Genomic DNA, 20,055 nt, shown 5'->3' with positions numbered 1-20,055 from the left:
GCTCCATGCAGGAAGCCTGATGTGGGACTCGATCCCAGGTCTCCAGGATCACACCCTGGGCTGAAGGTGGCACTAAACCGCTGAGCCACCTGGGCTGCCCTCAGAATTCTATCCGGACCCCCATCTTTCTGGAAGGAAAATGGTGCATAATTTCTGGACAATTTAGCAAAGAAATTATGACATTCCCAGCTAGTTTAAAAACAATCCTTCTGTTTACTAAATTTCTGAATTAGTCTGAGAACTCACCAGTTTCTAAAACTGGCCATAAGCAAAGGTCTGAAACCTAGGTAACTACCAGGGACTGTGCAATACAGCCTGAGAAGGCACTTCAAAGTGTCTCAGAATGGTTTTTCAATTTAGGGAAAATAACAGATTGCACTAAATCCTGAAATTAGGTGTGTAAAGGGCCAGGTATACAAGTTAGACCTGTAGGGCCATTCTGCTTTGTACTATGGGGCCTTAAACAAGTTTTGTTTTATGGGTAAATGATGGGTTTCTTCACTTCTCAAATGACACCATTACCATCTATTTCTTACTAAACCAAAAGAGTGGAGAATAAGTGCATTTTTACTCATGTACCACCAAATACATTTACCAATTTCTTTTTTATGTGGAAAGAATATTTTAAGATGCCCTGAAAGAGCAGAGAAATTAAGGACTGGAAGGTTTAAAAGTATCTAAAATTTAAATATTAAATCTTTTATATAAACACTCCCACCTGAAATAATTTAAATGTCCTACTTCTGTATTTTAAATCAGATACTTCTCTAAGATGTAAGAAAGTGAAAATCATTTAAAATATGAGAGGTAGGGGTAAAGGATGAACTTAATTTTAATCCAATTTACATTAAAACTTAAATATAAAATACAGACATAAGTGAAACTTTTCTAAAACCAAGTAAAATATTTACTATCCCCCCTCCCAAAGAAGGTAAATTAAACTACAGAGAAGAAATCTACGTGTCTGAGACATTTTCTTGCTTTGAGAATTTAGAAAAATCTAAAATTTTAGGGTTATATGGGTTGAAATCCAGAATTCTACTTTTATACACCTGTCTACTAGGGGAAATAAGCACAATCATTTGAACTGGTTGTCTACATACTGGAAGGGCCTATTCCTTTTCTTTAGCTTCTTTGCACACATAAAGCATGCCACAAGATGTCCTGTTTTGCCATGAGCCATGTAACTGTTCTTAGGTTCACCTTGGGAAACCACACAGGGTTTAGTGATATTAAGGAGAAAACTAGAGGGGTGCCTGTGGCACGGCTAGTTGAGTGCCTGACTCGATTTCAGCTCAGGTCATGGGTCTTGGGGGTCATCAAATTGAGGCTCTAGTTGGGCCCCATGCTCAGGGGAGATTCTGCTTGAGATTCTCTCTCTCTGCTCTTCTTCCCCTCTAAAAGAGAGAACACTAGATTCTACCTTTTTCTTCTTCATCTTGTTTCTTCCCACTCAAACTCTGACATTTATTTTTAACTTTTGTTTCGTAGTTTTGTTTTGTTTTGACTTCTTGGCGGCTACAAATGATGTTAATCAGGAGTTGATGGCTAAAAACAGTCCTCACTTTCTTGGGATTGAGAGACTTGTGTGATTTTATCATCATTTTGCACAGCACAGATTTTCTGGAATCATTCACTGTAGTTATTTTGTTTTTGTAACCCTCAGTTTCTTTCCCATTGTTAAGTCTCTCATGGTTTGTCTTCCTCTCTGATTTCTTCCCATTCTGTTTTCCTCCCTTCCCCTATGATCCTCTGTTTTGTTTCTTAATATCCACATGTGTGAGATCATTCTTTCTCTGATTGCCTTATTTCACTCAGCATAATAACCTCTGATTCCATCCACATCAATGTACATGGTAAGATTTCATCCTTTCTGATGGCTGAGTCACATTCCATTGTATATATACCACATCTTCTTTATCCATTCCTCTGTCAGTGGACATCTGGATCTCTTTCCATAGTCTGGCTATTGTGGACATTGCTGCTATAAACACTAGGGGCCAGATGGCCCTTCAGATCACTACTTTTGTATCTTTGCGGTAAATACCTAGTATACATTGCTGGGTTGTAGGACAGCTCTATTTTTAACTTCTTAAGGAACCTCTATATTATTTTACAGAGTGCCTGCACCAGCTTACATTCCCACCAAGAGCATAAAACTGCTTTCCCCTTTCTCTGCATCCTCACCAACATCTGTTGTTTCCTGACTTACTAATTTTAGCCATTCTGACCTGTGTGAGGTGGTATCTCATTATGGTTTTGATTTGAATTTCCCTGATGCTGAGTGATGCTGAGCATGTTTTCATGTGTCTATTGGTTATTTGTAGGTCTTTGGAGAAATGTCTGTTCATGTCTTTTGCCCATTTCTTGATTGGATTACTTGTTCTTTGGGTGTTGACTTTGATAAGTTCTTTATAGATCGTGGATACCAGCCCTTTATCTAAAAAGACATTTGCAAATATCTTCTCCCATCGGGTAGGTTGTCTTTTAGTTCTGTTGACTGTTTCCTTTGCTGTGCAAAAGCTTTTTGTCTTGATGAAGTCCCAGTAGGTCATTTCTGATTGTTTCCTTTGCTTTGGAGACAAGTATAGTAAGAAGTTGCTGTAGCTGAGATCACAGAGATTGCTGCCTGTGATCTCCTTTAGGATTTTGGTGGATTCCTGTCTCACATTTAGGTCTTTCATCCATTTTGAGACTATCTTTGTGTACGGTTTAAGAACATGGTCCAGTTTCACTCTTCTGTATGTGGCTGTCCAATTTTCCCAACACCTTTTGTTGAAGAGATTGTCTTTTTTTCCATTGGATATTCTTTCCTGCTTTGTCAAGGATTAGTTGACAATGAATAAATAAAATCTTTAAAAAAATTTATTTGAGAGAGAGAGCACAAGTAGGGTGAGGGGCAGAGGTAGAGGACTCCCCTCTGAGCAGGGAGCCCGATACAGTGGTTGATCCCAGGATCCTGAGATCATGACCTGAACCAAAGGCAGCTGGCTAACCAACTGAGCCACCCAGGTGCCCCATCGTTGGTATTTTGATAGGGATTGCAATGAATGTGTAGATTGATCTACATAGCAGGCATTTTATTTTATTTATTTATTTTTAAAGGTTTAGTTATTTATTCATGAGAGATACAGAGAGAGAGAGAGTCAGAGACATAGGGAGAGGGAGAAGCAGGCTCCCTTTGGGAAGCCCAATGTGGGACTCAATTCCAGGAACCCAGGACCTGGGATCATGCCCTGAGCTGAAGGCAGATGCTCAACCACTGAGCCACCGAGGCGTCCTAGCATAGACATTTTAATAATATTTATTCTTCCAATCCATAAGCATGGAATATTTTTCCACTTCTTTGTGTCTTCCTCAATTTCTTTCTTATGTGTTCTATAGTTTTCAGAGAACAGGTCCTTTACCTCTTTGGTTAGGTTTATTCCTAGGTATCATATGGTTTTTGGTATAATCATAAGTGGGATTGACTCCTTAATTTCTCTTTCTTCTGTCTCACTGTTAGTGTATTGAAATGCAACTGATTTCTGCATTGATTTTATATCCTGCCGTACTGCTGAATTCCTGTATGAGTTCTATCAATTTTGGGGTGGAGTCTTTTGGGTTTTCCAGATAAAGTATGATGTTATCTGTGAAGACTGAGAGTTTGATTCTTCTTTGCTGATTTGGAAGCCTTTTTATTTCTTTTTGTTGTCTGATTGCTGAGGCTAAGACTTCTGGTACTATGTAGATATCTCCATCATGTTCTTGACCTTGGGGAAAAGCTGTCTTTTCCCAATGAGAATGATATTCACTGTGGGCCTTTTGTAGATGACTTTTATGATACTGAGATATGGTCCCTCCCTCCCTGTACTGTGAAGAGTATTGATCAAGAAAGGATGCTGCGCTTTTGTCAAGTGCTTTTTCTGCATCTGCTAAGAGGATCCTGTGGTTCTTGTCCTTTCTTTTATTACTGTAGTGAATCACATTGATTGATCTGCGGATGTCCAACCACCCTTGCAGCCCAGGCATAAATACCACTTGGACATGGTGAATAACCCTTTAATATACTGTTGAATCCTCCCAGCTAGCGTCTTGGTGAGAATTTTGGCATCCATGTTCATCAGGGATATTGGACTGTAATTCTCCTTTTGGGTGGGGTCTTGGTCTGGTTTTGGGATCAGGGTAATGCTGGCCTCACAGAGAGTGGAAGTTTCCTTTCCATTTCTATTTTTTCTACCTTCAAAGAGTAGGTTAATTCTTCCTGGAATGTGTGGTAGAATTCTCCTGGGAAGCCGCCTGGTCCTGGACTCTTGTTTGCTGGGAGATATTTGATGACTGCTTCAATTTCCTTGCTGGTTATGGGTCTGTTCAGGTTTTCTGTTTCTGCCTATTTCAGTTTTGATAATTTTTAAATTTCCAGGAATTCATTCACTTCTTCCAGATTGCCTTATTTGCTGGCATATAGTTGCTCATAATATGTTCTTAAAATTGTTATTTCCGGGATCCCTGGGTGGCGCAGCGGTTTAGTGCCTGCCTTTGGTCCAGGGTGCGATCCTGGAGCCCCGGGATCGAATCCCACGTCGGGCTCTCGGTGCATAGAGCCTGCTTCTCCCTCTGCCTGTCTCTCTCTCTCTCTCTCTCTCTCTCTGTGTGTGTGACTATCATAAATAAATACAAAAAAAATTAAAAAAAATTGTTATTTCCTTGGTGTTGGTCATGATCTCTTCTGTTTTATTCATGGTTTTATTAATTTGGGTCCTTTTGCTTTTTTTTTTTTGATATGTCTGGTTAGGGGTTTATCAATCTTCTTTTTTAAAAGATTTTATTTATTTATTCATGAGAGACCACAGAGAGAGGCAGAGACACAGGCAGAGGGAGAAGCAGGCTCCATGCAGGTAGCCTGACATGGGACTTGATCCTGGGTCTCCAGGATCATGCCCTGGGCTGAAGGCAGTGCTAAACTGCTGAGCCACCTGGGCTGCCCTTATTAATTTATTCAAATAAGTTCCTAGTCTTGCTGTTCTGTTCTATTATTCTTTTGGTTTCTATTTCATTGATTTCTCCTATAATCTTTAGTATTTCTTGTCTCCTGCTTGGTTTAGGCTTTATTTGCTGTTCTTTCTCAGCTCCTTTAGGTGTGTGGTTAGGTTGTATATTTGAGACTTTTGTTTCTTGGGAAAGGCTTGTATTGCTATGTACTTCCCTCACAGGACTGCCTTTGTTGCATCCCAAAGATTTTGAACAGTTGTGTTTTCATTTGTTTCCATGGATTTTTACTTACTTAATTTCCTGGTTGATTCATTCATTCTTTAGTATGATGCTCCTTAACCTCCAAGTATTTGAGTTCCTTCCAAATTTTCTCTTATGATTGAGTTCCAGTTTCAAAGCACTGTGGTCTGAAAACATACAGGGAATAATCTTCTGGTACCAGTTGAGACCCTATTTGTGACCCAGTATGTGATGTATTCTGGAGAATGTTCCATGTGCACTTGAGAAGAATGTGTATTTGTTGTTTTGAGATGGAATGATCTGTATGTATCTGTGAAGTCCATCTGGTCCAATGTGTCATTCAAAGCCCTTGATTCCTTCTTAATCTTCTGCCTAGATGATCTGTCCATTGCTGTGAGTGGGGTGTTAAAGTCCCTTTCTATTATTGTATTATTATAAATGTGTTTCCTTAATTTAATTATTGATTTTATATAAATGACTGCTCCCAAGTTAGGAGCATAAATATTTATAATTGTTAGATCTTTTTGTTGGATATAACATTTAAATATGATATAGTGTCCCTCTTCATCCCTTACTACTTATTGCCTTTAGTTTAAAATCTAATTTGTTTGATATAAGGACGGTCACCCCTGCTTTCTTGAGGTCCATTTGCATGATAAATGGTTCTCCTCACTTTCAATCTGGAGGTGTCTTTGGGTTTAAAATGAGTCTCTTACAGACAGCATATCAATGGGTGTTGCTTTTTTTTTTTTTTTTTAAAGATTTTATTTATTTATTCATGAGAGACACAGAGAGAGAGAGAGACACACAGGCAGAGGAAGAATCAGGCTCCATGCAGGGAGCCCAATGTGGGACTCGATCCTGGGACTCCAGAATCACACCCTGCGCTGAAGGCAGGTGCTAAACTGCTGAGCCACCCAGGGATCCCCAATGGGTGTTGCTTTTTTACCCAATCTGATACTCTGTGTCTTTTGATTGGAGCATTTGGCCCATTTACATTTAGATTAACTACTGAATGATATGAATGTACTGCGATTGTATTACCTGTAAAGTCATCTGTATATTGTCTTTGTTCCTTTCTGGTCTGTGTTGCTTTTAGGCTCTTTCTTCACTTACAGGATCCCTTTAATGTTTCTTGCAGGGCTAGTTTTGTGATCACAAATTCTTTTAGTTTCTTTTTGTCCTGGAAGCTGTTTATCTCTCCCTCCATTCTCTATAAAAGTCTTGCCAGATAAGGAAAGTATTTTTGGCTACATGTTTCTCTCATTTAGCACCCTGAATATATCATGCTAGTCCTTTCTGGCCTGCCAGGTCTCTGTGGATAGGTCTGCTGCCAGTCTAATATTTCTACCCTTGTAGATTAAGGACCTTGTCTTGAACTGCTTTCAGGATTTTCTCTTTATCTTTAAAATTTGTAAGCTTCACTATTTTTTGTCAGTGTTAAAAATATGGAATGCTTCAGAAATTTGAATATCATCCTTGCACAGGGGCCATGCTAATCTTCCCTGTATCATTTCAATTTTAGTGTATTTGCTGAAGTGAGCACTCACAGGCATTTTCTCTTCATCTTTTCTTTATCTTCAGGAAGCCAATTCTCAAAAAGCGCCCAACATCTGTTACAAGGAAGAGGATGTCTCATTTCATTGCATGAAGTACACAAATAGCCAAGTAAGGAAATTTCAGGGTCTTCTTCAAATGCATCTGTATCACTCTCCCCTGCTTGATGCAGTTATGCGATGTACCTCATAATCTTCATCTGACAGTTCTTATCCATCTTCATTGAGGCTACAGTCTTCTGAATGGAGAGATTCAACTTCAAAATCCACACTAAATTGACCTGAAACTGAATCCTGATCCAACAGATTACCTAAATATTCTCTTTACGCCATCAAGATCTGGGTGTGAGAGTCCCCATTAATTCACTGCTACTGCTTTTCTCAAAATGTACTTTCCTTATTACACATAGAGACTTTCATCAAAGGAAAGGGAAATGCTCTCAGGAAATACTATCAGATCGATGATGCTTTGTCATTCAGCAGATCATTCATCTGAATGTTCTCCTTTTTTTTTTTTTTTTTTCATCTGAATGTTCTCCTGCCTCACTAACTGCTCTCCTTCTAGAAGAGGTACATGGTATAGATACCAAATCTGAAGGTAAAGGTTTCTCTTCTTGTAGCTCGTCAGGGTACTTTTGATCACACTCATCTTCAAGATGAAGCCTATTATCACTCACAGATGTGCCTGAATGTGATGGTCCCTGCTGACTGACCACTACCACGTTTGTGTAGAACACTGTATATATGTTCCCGTGCTCTTTCACAGAGACGTTTGGCTCTGCAAACAAATCCTCTGGAAGATCACTAGAACAACAAACAATATGTTGTTGCTTCTCATCTCGTAATCATTTAGTTATACTGGCCAAGATAAAATATAGCTTCTGTCTCAGGAAGATTAGTATAGTGTATCATGTATCTTTGTGTGCGTGTGTGTGTGTATCATGTATCTTGAGTGCAACTCTTAACCTTGGATCTGGGATGCCCAAGGAGTCCTCTTTCATAGGCTAAGTGTCTTTCTGTGAACTGACAGACTTTAACAACTTTAAAAGCAATGGCTTTGGTCTCCCCGGGTCTGTTCAGAAGCTGGAATCTGTGAGGTACTTACAGGACCATCAGTAGACAGATGTTGGTACTGAACATCTGCCTGGCTTGATGTAGAACAAGTGCTCTGTTGCTGACCACAGGTATCTTGCTTTAATCACCAGTGAATACAGCTGCTCTTCACCAAATGGGATTTTCTGCATGCCTAGCAGGCGGAGCAGGGACCCTCAAGACTTCCCAGTTCCCTTCACTGGGCACAGAAACACAATGACCTGGACCATTTTACTTGCAGGCTCCAGGCCACTGGGATGCTAGAATGCATTAGTTCCAGAGGAGGCTCCTGGCAGCGACAGTGATAGGACTGGAGTTAGAGGGGTTAGGGCTGCCCCTTGGGCTCAGGTTCTTGCTCCATTTTCCTTCCAGCTGCACGGGGCACAGAAGGAGCCCAACTGGTATGCCTGATGCGTGCCCCCTGTTGCCCTTAAGATCCATTTCAGTAATGAATACAGATACATCAAAAGGGCCATCTCCTAGGTTAAAAGCAAAAACCTCTCTTTTGGCATCAACTTTCCTGCCTCTCCCATAAATCACTATCGTAGTGGCTGGTTCAGTGATTCAGAACACATACAGAAACCAGGAATGGCTCCTGAATTGTGAATGGCCTGATCTTAAGAACCATTTAAGTAAGATGCTGCCATATGGACTATTTTGTTATAGTTTTCCCAGGGTAGGCTTTTGTAATTTCCTTTGTCTGTATTAGAATAATAAAAGTTACCTCCTCTGCATTTAAGATTTTATCACACTTGGACCTTTGATATCATAACTAATATGAAAATGGCCCCTTATAAGCTGTACCATCTAACCAATGTCTGGCTTTGTAAACTGGACCAGTGGAATTCAGTGCCACCTGGCCGTTGGCAAAATCAAGACCAATAAAATGTGAGCAGTGCTGTTATTCCAATCACAGGCACTGATATCCACTTCTAGTGCTGGAAGACTTCCATACAGGAATGGATGGTACTGAGATTGGTGACAAGAGTAGGTCGGTCCCTTTAATGAGGTTGCTGAGCAGGGAGCTTGGCTTGTTTGAGAAAGATCAGACACTACAGCTGTGCTATGTTCAGTGAGTAGAGGGCTTTTATAGAAATCTATTTACTCTAAAGCTCATTTTTGATCCAGATTCTTTGATAAAATAAGTCCTGACCTATAGTTAGTTTGCTGAACTCCAGTGCAGACTAGGTTCCCTGGGAGGCAGACTCTGAAGTTTAAAGTACAAGACGTCCGTCTCAGGAGTGCCCCTGGGATCAAAACCCGTGGGAGGGAGAGGATGAAACAGGACTGGGTAGAGGGAGAAGTTTCTATAATGCAGGCCCATCTGTGGCGTGTCCTGGAGCCACGATGGCCCTTCCTCTCTTAGGCCTTGGATGTGGGCTGGCCCTGGTGCAAGGATTTGCTGCATGGACACAATCCTTGAAGAGGCTGAGAACTCAAGATTCTCTGCCAACAAGACCTGGTCCAGCCCTGAGTCCATTGCAGGAAGATCTACATGGCACATCTTAGAACCACTACAGCTGTGTTCTGGACCTTTCAAGTCTGAGTCTTTTTGTTTGTGTGTTCCTATTTGACCTGTCCAGATACTGTGCTATCAGGACACTGACAGCAAATATAAAGACTGAGTCTTAGGCTCTTTGGGGCCATGTTACCTTTTGAGGATATATTATGAACTTCTGATAACCTTCCCCAGAAAAATGCAAATACACAAAAAATTCTGTATGCAATTCAAAGGGACTCACAGGTCCCCATGAAACTCCCCATGGACTTCAGGTTAAGAAGTCCTAGTAATCTGACAAGGAATGTTTAATGGACCACTGAAAAGCTTGGTAAAGGAAAAGGAAAATCAATAAAAGGTAGTTTTTCCCCCTCACAATTTCTTAGGTGTCTATTCTATTAGGTTTTCCAAAATTTCCTCTAGGATTCTTATTTACCTATATAACACACATTTCACAAACGAGATGATGTCTGATAAGTCGCATAGAAGCCATTAAACTTTGTCAAATGATAAAGCAGGGCTCTCTCAATTCTGCCGTTACCAACAAGCCAGTAAAGGAATTTCTGGAATGGGTGCTGGTGCCCCTGTGCCTGGAGGATGCCTCCAGTGGCACCGCCTAGAAATAGAAGCTCTGTGAGGTCCCACCCCTCATCTATGGCTACCTTTAGTCCTTACTGTTCTAAGTCTTTCTCAGGAATCGAACCCGGAAATGGCCCAGGTCTCCCGTCCTGCCACCGTGTCCCTCCCTTCTTGCATTAAGAGGCACAGACAGAAGTGCCAGCTTAGATATTTAGCCAATTAAGAGGCTGATTCAAAAGGGCTCTTAGGAAGCAAGTATTCTTAAGAAGTGGGGGCTTGGAGAGTGTAGCCAGACCCTGCCTCTGCACTGTGCCTCTGGTGAGCCCTGCTCCCATCACTTACGGGGGGATTGAGGTCACGGCTAAAACATCCCAGAAAGGGCAGTGTGCGACTTACTTTTTATTTTATTCAAGTAAACTCGACCCTCACCATGGGGCTTGAACTCACAACCTCGAAATCAAGAGTCTAACGCTCTACTAAGCCAGTCAGGCGCTCCTAAACTTACTTTGTAACCTAGCACTGCCTTTGTTGTGTTACATTCTCCCATGTTTTCTGCAACCAACGGTTTATACAGTTTCAGCAAGGCAAATTGAAAACACTTCCAACCATGGGGATGACAAGCGAAGAAGATATAAAGCTATACAGGATATTTCCTTCCCATGGTACCTCTGAGGGTAATGAACGGTATTACACATTAATCTGAGAAATTATAAATATGTACTCTTTCTAGACAAGTGGTTTTCAACCAGGGATGATTTTGCCCCCTCCCCCCCGCCCCCGGGAACATCTGGCAATGTCTGGAGACATTTTTGGTTGTCATCAACTTGGCCAAGGAGGGGGCTACTGGCATCTTATGGATAGAGGCCAGAGACGCTGCTACTATCTATAACACACAGCCCCCATGCAAATTATCTGGCCCCAAATGTCAAGGCTGAGAAACCCTGCTCTAGATGGTGTGAGATATATTTCAAATTTGGCTCATTTGTGCTGCTCTGCCTTCCGGGTGAAGTGCAAATGGTCCTGAGTGTGGTCCACTGCCAGAGATTTCACTGCCTCACTTCACTATGAGCACCTGGGCAGTCTTGGGGGGTGGGGGGCTGTAGTGGGAGGCACCCTGAGGTGATGCAATGTGCTGGAGCAGCAGGGAACAAAAGGCTGCAGTGGGCTGAGGGCAGCAGTTGCCAAGAGGCAACCCCTGACACTCCCTGAGGCATTCCTTAAAGTGTGCTCCGCTGGGAAGAGGGACTAGAATACAAATGTTCAACATGAGGGAAGTGAATGAGTATGTGATGGGTGCTGGGACTTCCCTCAGCAGATCACATGATATAAAAATAACAACTATGAAGACACACTCTAGTGACATGGTCAAGAGTGAAAAAAGAAGGAATACACAAAGCAAAGCACAGGATTACACACATGTACCGAATGAATAAAAGTGCAGAGGGGAGGAGGGAGGAGCAGAGGCGGCTGCCTGGGGTAAGGGGCCAATCCTTTTAAGATTTCCTTTAATGAGGTGGCTTTAATATTTAAACATTATATATATATTCAAAACATAAAAGTTGAGGACCACTAGCATTCTTTTGCCAAGATTTTTCTTTGGCAAATTTCCAACAGTCACAGGAAGGCAGGCCCACAGGGAGTGTAGTGCCCAGACTCACAGCATAGGCACATAGTTCATGACTTTATCATGATTAACCTTTGGACTAACTGCCCCATGTCTATGATGATTACATGTATGCACACACCTTGCTATTCTCTACTTCTGAGTGAGGAAACCCAATTTGGCTTTTAAAATTCTTTTCAAAATAGTTCCTTACAGCGAAAGTTGTTCTTTTAGGACATTGAAAAGTGTGGCAAGGGAAGATGCCTAGGCCAGGTGACTTTGGTGACTCAAAATCAGAAACAAAGTGGATTCTAAGATAAACGCTATCTCTCCATCAGGGAACTAAATGGCAACTGTGAGTAGGAAGATTTGCCAAATATAAAAACGACTGAGGAGTGAAAGTAAAGAACTCACCGGGAGTTACTGTGATGAATATTACATGCCCGGGCCATTAGCACCACAATAATTGGTCGAAAGGCTTTTCCTTTACCATCAAAGTAGTATTCAGACATTTCCTTAAGTTCGGTTGTAGATATGAGTAGTTCCTGCAATGAAGTTTCTCTGTGTCAATGTGGCATCATGATAGCACATTAAAGGCAACAGGATTTCTATGACAAAACTTTGATTTGATCTCAGTGTACTCACTGTACTCATTTCACTTGAGAAATTCAACACTCAATTGGAAGAGGTTCCAACATTGTAAGGCCACAAACCTGGCTGGCTGCGCTGCAGCTGGGCCACAAGTGATGCCTGGCCTGCCCAGAGTGGCTACAGGGCCATCGCAAGCAGTGCCGTCTGTCCCCAAAGACTCCAACAGGGGAGGAGGAGGAAAGGTGGCCTGGGGACCAAAAAGGAACAGGCTGGGAGCAGCTTGGAAGGTGGAGGAAGGGAGAGGACAAAGATGGGAAGTGTGGGAGCCAATGAAGCAGGAGTTGAGGGGGTGTCTGGGGGTATGGAGGCAAAGCTGTATATGAGGGACAGGAAGATAAGCTGGTGGCTGGAAGAAGCCAGGATCAGTCAGCCTGGCTCAGCCAGACATCAAAAATTCACAGAGGAAGTTTGCCTGATTGTGAGCTTAGAACTGAGCTGGGGAGTAAATTTTTTAACAATATAGAATGTTCAGACTGGCAACCTGAGCAATGACATAATTAAATGAAATGTAATAAATTAGATGCAGCAAAAGTTCAGAGAAGGGAGAAATCAGAGTGGGCTAGAAAACCAAATATTTAATGGAGGATAAAAGCTTTGATCTGTAATTAAAGAATAAGTAGGATTTTGATTCATGAAGAGGAGGGAGAGTCTTCGAGGTGATGGACTTATGTCTGTTGTACCTGCCTCTCAAGAACTTCCTAGAACGAATCACAGCTTATGTCCCCAAAGCAATGGGAGCTAAGAATAGACCTGAGGACCCTCAGCCAGGCTCAGGGGAACATGGTACAGTGGGCTTGTCTTTTAATTCGCCAAAATATCGACTTCAGAGCCAGGCACGATAATAAATGCAGAGGTTACAAAGAAAAATAAGACAGCTCCTCCCCAATGCCTTTGAGGAGCTGTCTAGATGGGGAGAAATAAAACAGTAATTGCAATACACAGTATGAGGGGCGCTGTCCTGGAGATAAGTGCAGCTCCTCTGGGAGCAAGAAGGGGATGCCGCTGGCTAAGGATGCTTACTAGGGGAGCAACAGTGACAGGGCCACAGAATTGGGTGTGGCTTGACCTAGACCATGGGGACTGAAGGCTAGAGACTGGTGAGGATGTGGAAGGGCGAGAGGAGCAATTCTAGGATCCTGCCCAGGTTGCTGGGCGCTACCTTGAATGAGTAGGAAAAGAAAAAAAATGATTAGGAGGTGAACGTAGAGTTTCAGATCCGTTAAGTTTGAGACAGTCATAGACACTCCGTGGAACTGCCCAGTGACAGTTAGATGTGTGGTTTTGAGAGAGACAATTTAATGAGGAACAGGAATATTATTTGGGAATCATTAAGTACAGGAACAGGTAAACTGAGGACACAGAAGTGGGAACAAACAGAACCCAAAGAAATGGCAGGATGATCAAAAAAGGGTGGGGAGGGGACAAAGAGGAAACCAGGAAGCAGCCTGAAGGATGGCCTGAGACTTCAGAGACAGAGAAAAGTACAGAAACCAAGGAAAAGTGTTCTACACAGTGGGGAGTGGTCGACAGTGTCAGGTGTTCGACAACAACGTCAACCAAAATAAAAACCAAAAAAACAACAACAACAAAAAAAACAAACAAAAAATAAATAAAAAAATAAAAACCAAAAGGGTCCACTGGATTTAGCAGAGCACGCTATGGAAGCCAACGGCTGGCAAAGCAGTTTCAGAGGAGAGGCTGGGGAGGAAGGCACAGCGTGATGGTGGAGGAAACATGAAGGGGTGAAAGAAAGAGGCAGAGAACACGGGAAGGGAAGGGACGGTCCTGTAAAGGGTGAACACGAATGAACTGGAGCACCGACGGTGGATGGGAGACACACCAGGAGGGAGAGCTTGTGGAAAAAGGGGAGCAGACAGGCAGGGGTGGGAGTTGTTCTTACGGCACTGACATCCAGGAGGCACAGGGCACGGGACAGAGCTGGAGGGAAGGGACGCCTTGAAAGGAGGGAACTGTTTATATCACCAGGGAGGGAGGAAAGGAGAGCAGCCCGCAGCTGGGCATGGATGGGAGCACAGATGGTGACACAGCCAGTGCCCAGGGAGAACCTCCTCAACGTGTTGCCTAGCTCGTTCAAATAAGCAACGGCGCTGCTGGGAGAACAGGAGAGTGGAGTGGGGGTTTGAGGAGGAGAGTAGACGAGGGGCACGTGAACATTTCTGGGCAGCATCTAAGAATCCACGAAAAGTTTTGGGGAAAAAAAGCAGTTAATGGAGAAAGCCTGATTTGGGGCAGCCTGGCACTGATCTTTAGCACTTCACTATGCAGGGAGCAGGGGAAGGAATAGGAGAGGGCAAGTATGCGCCACCTGTATGTTTTCTTCAGTTCCCCAACTCTGCAATAACCTCATTCTGGATGGGAATGTGCACTGCATCCTCCACCCTGCCCATCTTCTTGTCATTCAGGAAACACCAGAAACTGGACACTCATGAATCAAGTTTGCAACATCATTGGATGTTATCTGAAAAGCTGCACCATCTGTCACGATTCTAAGAAATCAGCATTACTTCACAGCACCATCAGAACTCTCTCACCTTTCTAATGTCCTCATACAGACCGTTCAAGTCTCTCCAACCAAGTTTGAAAGGATCGGTGTATTTCTCGCCACTCTGTGTTTTACTACAACAGCACACTGCTGACGTTGTGTGGTGGAACCTGGGACAAGCAAAAATGTATACAATGTTAAGCCTGAGTGCCGTTTATTTAAGTGATATAATTTGGATTTTAAGTAAGAATTATATACATATCTACTTGCTGGAGATTAAGCGTGCATCCAAAATGGTTATACTTTAGAAATACACACAGAATTTTGCTCTTGCTAGACAATAGATCAATAGTTCATTTTTATAGCCAAGACCTTTAGAACCCCCAAATCAAAGACTAAATTAGTTTGTGTTCTGAGTTAAAATTTTATTATAGTCCCATTTTTTGAAAAGGCAGAGGTAAAACAGAGCAGATATTATAGCACTTAGTTTACCAAAATATTCAATTTGTTGGACTAGCCTACCACAATTTAGGACAGAAATTTACTGGCAATATGGCTAATAATTTCAGCAGTTGTAACACAGATCATAAACTTACCGTGACATACTATACCTATTTGGAAAAGCAGATGTTAGACTCTTCACAAGATTAAAATAGGACATCTATAAAATAAAAGTATTAAGGAACTTGTAAGAATATTCATGAAATATTTGTTTATAATGCCAGATAAATAAAAACATTCATAATTCATAGACTTCATTCACATATAATATGAACTCATGATAAATTCATAATAAATATGATCTTTATCTTCTAGCTGTCCCTTTGTAGATAGATGCAAACTTTAAAAGATGATGATAAAAAATTTCCTTCTACAAAAACAGTATTTGGCATTATAGAACATAAGGAAAAAAATCCACATATATAATCTATCCTTTCTCCAAAGAAAACTAGTTTACATATTCCATCCAGCTTTCCAGACTTGAAAAGGCAGTTTTAAAACCATTTCCTTCCATTTAACTAAGATTGGTCAGAGAATAGTAAAGATTAGTGTTATTTACATTCATTCACGTTCTTAAACCCAATGAAAACAAAGAGTAATCAAGCTCCCCAAAGGATCAGACCAGATAGTTAAAAGGAGAAAGACTTCAATGTTGAAGAATGAATTTACATTTATACATGAACACTACCTATTTTAAGTTACTGTTTCCAAACATACTTGGAAATGTTTCTTCTTGATCAGTAACATTAAACAACAAGCAAGCTCAGTAGCACTTGTTTGAGAATATTAACTTAAGAGATCAAGAACAGAAGTATACTAAAAGATTCAGAGATGGTGACAACAGATATTGGTTCCAATGATTACTGAGTACTACTACGGGCCAGGAAATGTGATGAGCACTGTGGACCCAAAGATACAGACCACCAATCTTAAGGGATAGAGGGGCACAGTCATTTAAAAAATTACTAATTTACAGGGGTGCCTGGCTGGCTCAGTCAGTGGAGCATGCGACTCCTTACCTTGGGGGTTAGGAGTTCAAGCCTGACCTGGGACATAGAGGTTACTTAAAAAAACTTTACTGATTTCCTAACATAATGTGGTAAGGGCTCTGTATCTGAACAAAGTATTTTGACAAAAAGGACAAAATTAGCACAAGAAAAATAGAATGAATCTTCTCTATTTGTGATAAAGTCTTCCGACGTGCTTTTACACTATTTGACCCTACTTGTTTTTTATACTGCTGGCAAGCTTGCAGTTCAGAAAAGTCAAGTCTGAGAAACTGATATACAGATATGCTGACAATATATCAAAAGAAAAAAGCAAGGGGGTGCCTGGGTGGCTTAGCTGGTTGAGCATTGGACTCTTGATTATGGCTCAGGTCATGATCTCAGTCAGGATCATGGGATAAAGCCCTGCATTGGGCTCCATGTTCAAAGCAGAATCTGCTTGGGATTCTTTCCCTCTCCCTCTTCTTCTCTTGCTTGTGCAAGTGCGGGCTCTCTCTTCTCTCTTTCTCTAAGTAAATAAATAAAATCTTTAAAAAAAATAAAACAAAAGAAAAAAGCATCTACAAAACCATATATATATATGATCCCACAAAAATTTTTTACAGACACCCATGCACAAATAAAATACACAGAGAATAAGGTTTAAAAACATCTCAAGTAGGGTATTAAAAATAGTTTATTTTATTTTTTTTACTAAATAGGATTGTGGGAATTTTTAATTTCTTTTTTGGTTTCTATTTTCTGATTTTTCTCTAAAGCAACACACATTGCCTTAGACATATTAAAAAAGCAGTAAAGGCTGACTTTGCCAGGCAGGCCAGTGGCCAAGGAAGACTGGCTGAGTTCTAGTCCTTCTATCATAGCATTATATATTCACTAAATCAATAAGAACATTAATAATGTCCCAAGAAAGCAACGTGATAATCCTCTCTTTTGATTTTACCATTATATGATATTTAACCTACTTCTTTCAGCCTTTGTGGGTAATTCACATGAATTCAGTATTTCATTGTAATACTTAAAAGTTTAAGTCTTTTAACCTCTAAACTGCAATGAAGAGCTAAAATTACACAGCTAAGGCAGTTCTACCCTATGACCCAGCAATTGCACTACTAGGCATTTAACCAAAGAATACAAAAATAGTGATCTGATGGGGCACATGCACTCCAATGTTTACAGCAGCAATGTTCACAATAGCCAAAACATGGAAAGAGGCCAGATGTCAATTGACAGATGAATAGGTAAAAATGTGCCCAGATGTCGACTGATGAATGGAAAATTAAATAAAATATATACATACACACACAGAAACAATAAACTATTACTTAGCCATAAAAAGAATGAAATCTTGTCATTTGCATCAATGTGGATGAAGCAGAATATATTATGCTAAGTGAAATAAATCAGTCAGAAAAGGACAAATGCCATATGATTTCACTCACATGTGAAATTTAAGAAACAAAACAGACGAACAAAGGGGAAGGGAAGGAAAAATAAAATAAGATAAAAACAGAGAGGGAGGCAAACCACAAAGACTTTTAACCACAGGAAACAAACTGAGGGTTGCTGGAGGAATAGGGTAATTGGGTGAAGGGCATTAAGGAGGGCACTACATGTAATGAGCACTGGGTGTTATATGCGACAAATGAATCACAAAATTCTACCTCTGAAACTAATACACTATGTGTGAACTAAATTGAATTTAAATTAAAAAAATATTACACAGGTAATCAGTGTTCTTAACCATTACATAGTGTAACATTTGTTAAAAGCCTGGTCTTTGGAAGATGGATCTTGGTTTCCATCCCAACATTTCCTGGCCATATTACTTTGTGACATCTTTCTGGTAATACCTACTCTTTGAGAGAAACTGTGATTAATTCAGAGGTGTGTAAAGCTCTTAGTTCAGAGTCTAGCACACTGTATACATTTAATACAGTATCTACAGATCTACAGTATCTACACTCAGTTATTTTCTGCTTTACGATGCAGCAATGTTTTCCGAAATAAGACTAGAGGCACTCAGAAGAGCAGTGAAGCATTCCACGCCGACTGATGTGGTGCTACTGGCAGCAGAGACACTCATTTTCCTATTCCAATACTGTTCCTTTCCATCACATACTCTCTCCTGAAAGCCAACCTTTCCTCCCATGAATTTCCTTAAAAAAAAAAAAATTGCTGAGTAAGAATCAAAAACAGATAAGCTGATAAGTGATTTGGCAGTAACAAATGCAAACTGGTTTTTGTCCTATTACAGGATTTGTTAACACTACCAACGGTTAAGTTGGGAGACTGTACACATATCAGGAAGCAGAGCTGTAACTAAGGAGCAGATGTGGATTTTATTGTTGCCCTTTGTCCCTAAAGGCTAGCAGGCCCTAAAAGACTTGAACTAACCAAAGACACACCTGTGGCAGACACCAGAAGGCTAATGTATTCATTTATAGTGAAAATACCAATAATACATGAATCGGCAATATATGGCATTGGCATGATCAATGCAGTCCCACCCTGCGCTCATGAAAGCAGACATGGAAAACACTGAGCATTCTTCTCTCCAGGTAAGCATCCTTTCTGTGGCTAAGAAAGTTGCTCAGTGGGCACTTCATAAAAAAAAAGGGAGGGATCCCTGGGTGGCTCAGCGGTTTGGCGCCTGCCTTTGGCCCAGGGCGCGATCCTGGAGACCCGGGATCGAATCCCACGTCAGGCTCCTGGTGCATGGAGCCTGCTTCTCCCTCTGCCTGTGTCTCTGCCTCTCTCTCTCTGTCTCTGTATGACTATCATAAATTAATAATAATTAAAAAAAAAAAAAAAGGGAGTGCCAGGACTATATCAAGATAAAAAGCGGGGTGCCTAGGTGGCTTAGTCGGTTATGAATCTGCCTTCAGCTCAGGTCATGATCTTGGGGTCTTGGGATCAAGCCCCATGTCAGGCTCCCTGCAAGGGAGGGAGTCTGCTTCTCCCTCTGCCTGATGCTCCCCCGCTTGTGTTCTCTGTCAAATAAACAAATAAAATCTTTAAAAAAAATAATAAAAAGCTTCTGCACAGCAAACAACAAAACAAAAAGACAACCTACTGAGTAGGAGAAGAAATTTACAAATCATATATATGATGAGGGGTTAGTATCCAAAATATATCAAGAACCCATACAACTCAACACCAAAAAAAAGATAATCCAATTAAAAGCGAGAAGACATGAACAGACATTTCTCCAAAGAAGACATCCAAATGGCCAAAAGACATACGAAAAGATGCTTAATATTAATAATCATCAGGGAAATGCAAATCAAAACCACAATGAAGTATCATGTCACACCTGTCAGAATGGCTAAAATCAAAACCCAAGAAACAAGTGTTGAGGATGTGGAGAAAAAGAAACACTTGTGTACTGTTGGTGGGAATGCAAACTGATGCAGCCACTATGGAAAATAGTTTCCTCAAAAAATTAAACAGATTTACCATATGATCTGGTAATTCCACCACTAGGTATTTACCCAGAGAGTACAAAAACTACTAATTTGAGAAGATATACGCACCCCTAGGTTTACTGCTGCATTATTTACAATAACCAAAAGATGGAAGCAAATCAGGTCTCCATTGAATGAAAATGTGATATATATACAATGGAATATTACTCAACCATTAAAAAGAATGAAATCTCGCCATTTGCAACAACATGGAGAGAGCCAGAGAATATAACGCTAACTGAAATAAGTCAGAGAAAGACAAATACCAAATGATTTCACTCACATGTGGAATTCATGAAACAAATGAACCAAGAAAAAAAAGAGACAAAAAACCAGGCTCTTACTCATAGAGAACAAATTGATGGTTACCAGAGAGGAGGTCAGTGA

The 20,055-nt window shown here is 40.9% G+C and overlaps 1 protein-coding gene, 1 non-coding gene and 1 pseudogene across 3 annotated transcripts in view; all 3 read right to left on the bottom strand.

Annotated features, from left to right (window-relative positions):
* Window positions 1-20,055, bottom strand: part of PDSS1 (decaprenyl diphosphate synthase subunit 1) — a 49,350-nt gene that overhangs the window by 27,698 nt on the left and 1,597 nt on the right. The window contains exons 2-4 of one of the 2 annotated variants that reach the window (XM_041767178.1): window positions 15,290-15,354; window positions 14,743-14,863; window positions 11,954-12,084 (exon numbers count right to left, since the gene is read on the bottom strand). In XM_041767178.1, coding sequence (XP_041623112.1) covers window positions 11,954-12,084; window positions 14,743-14,863; window positions 15,290-15,354 — 317 coding nt within the window. Of the gene's footprint in view, window positions 1-11,953; window positions 12,087-14,742; window positions 14,864-15,289; window positions 15,355-20,055 lie in introns of those variants that run through there. The other variant, XM_041767179.1, reaches the window with a different exon arrangement.
* LOC121496965 lies at window positions 979-10,483 on the bottom strand (annotated as a pseudogene).
* Window positions 6,654-6,757, bottom strand: LOC121498283. The gene has a single exon (XR_005989680.1). It is a non-coding gene; the product is annotated as a U6 spliceosomal RNA (small nuclear RNA).

The sequence above is a fragment of the Vulpes lagopus genome, chromosome 8, assembly GCF_018345385.1.
Source record: "Vulpes lagopus strain Blue_001 chromosome 8, ASM1834538v1, whole genome shotgun sequence".
Classification (NCBI taxonomy): domain Eukaryota; kingdom Metazoa; phylum Chordata; class Mammalia; order Carnivora; family Canidae; genus Vulpes; species Vulpes lagopus.
The sequence above is the reverse complement of the archived record's forward strand: the minus strand, read 5'-3'. Positions and strand labels throughout refer to the sequence as shown.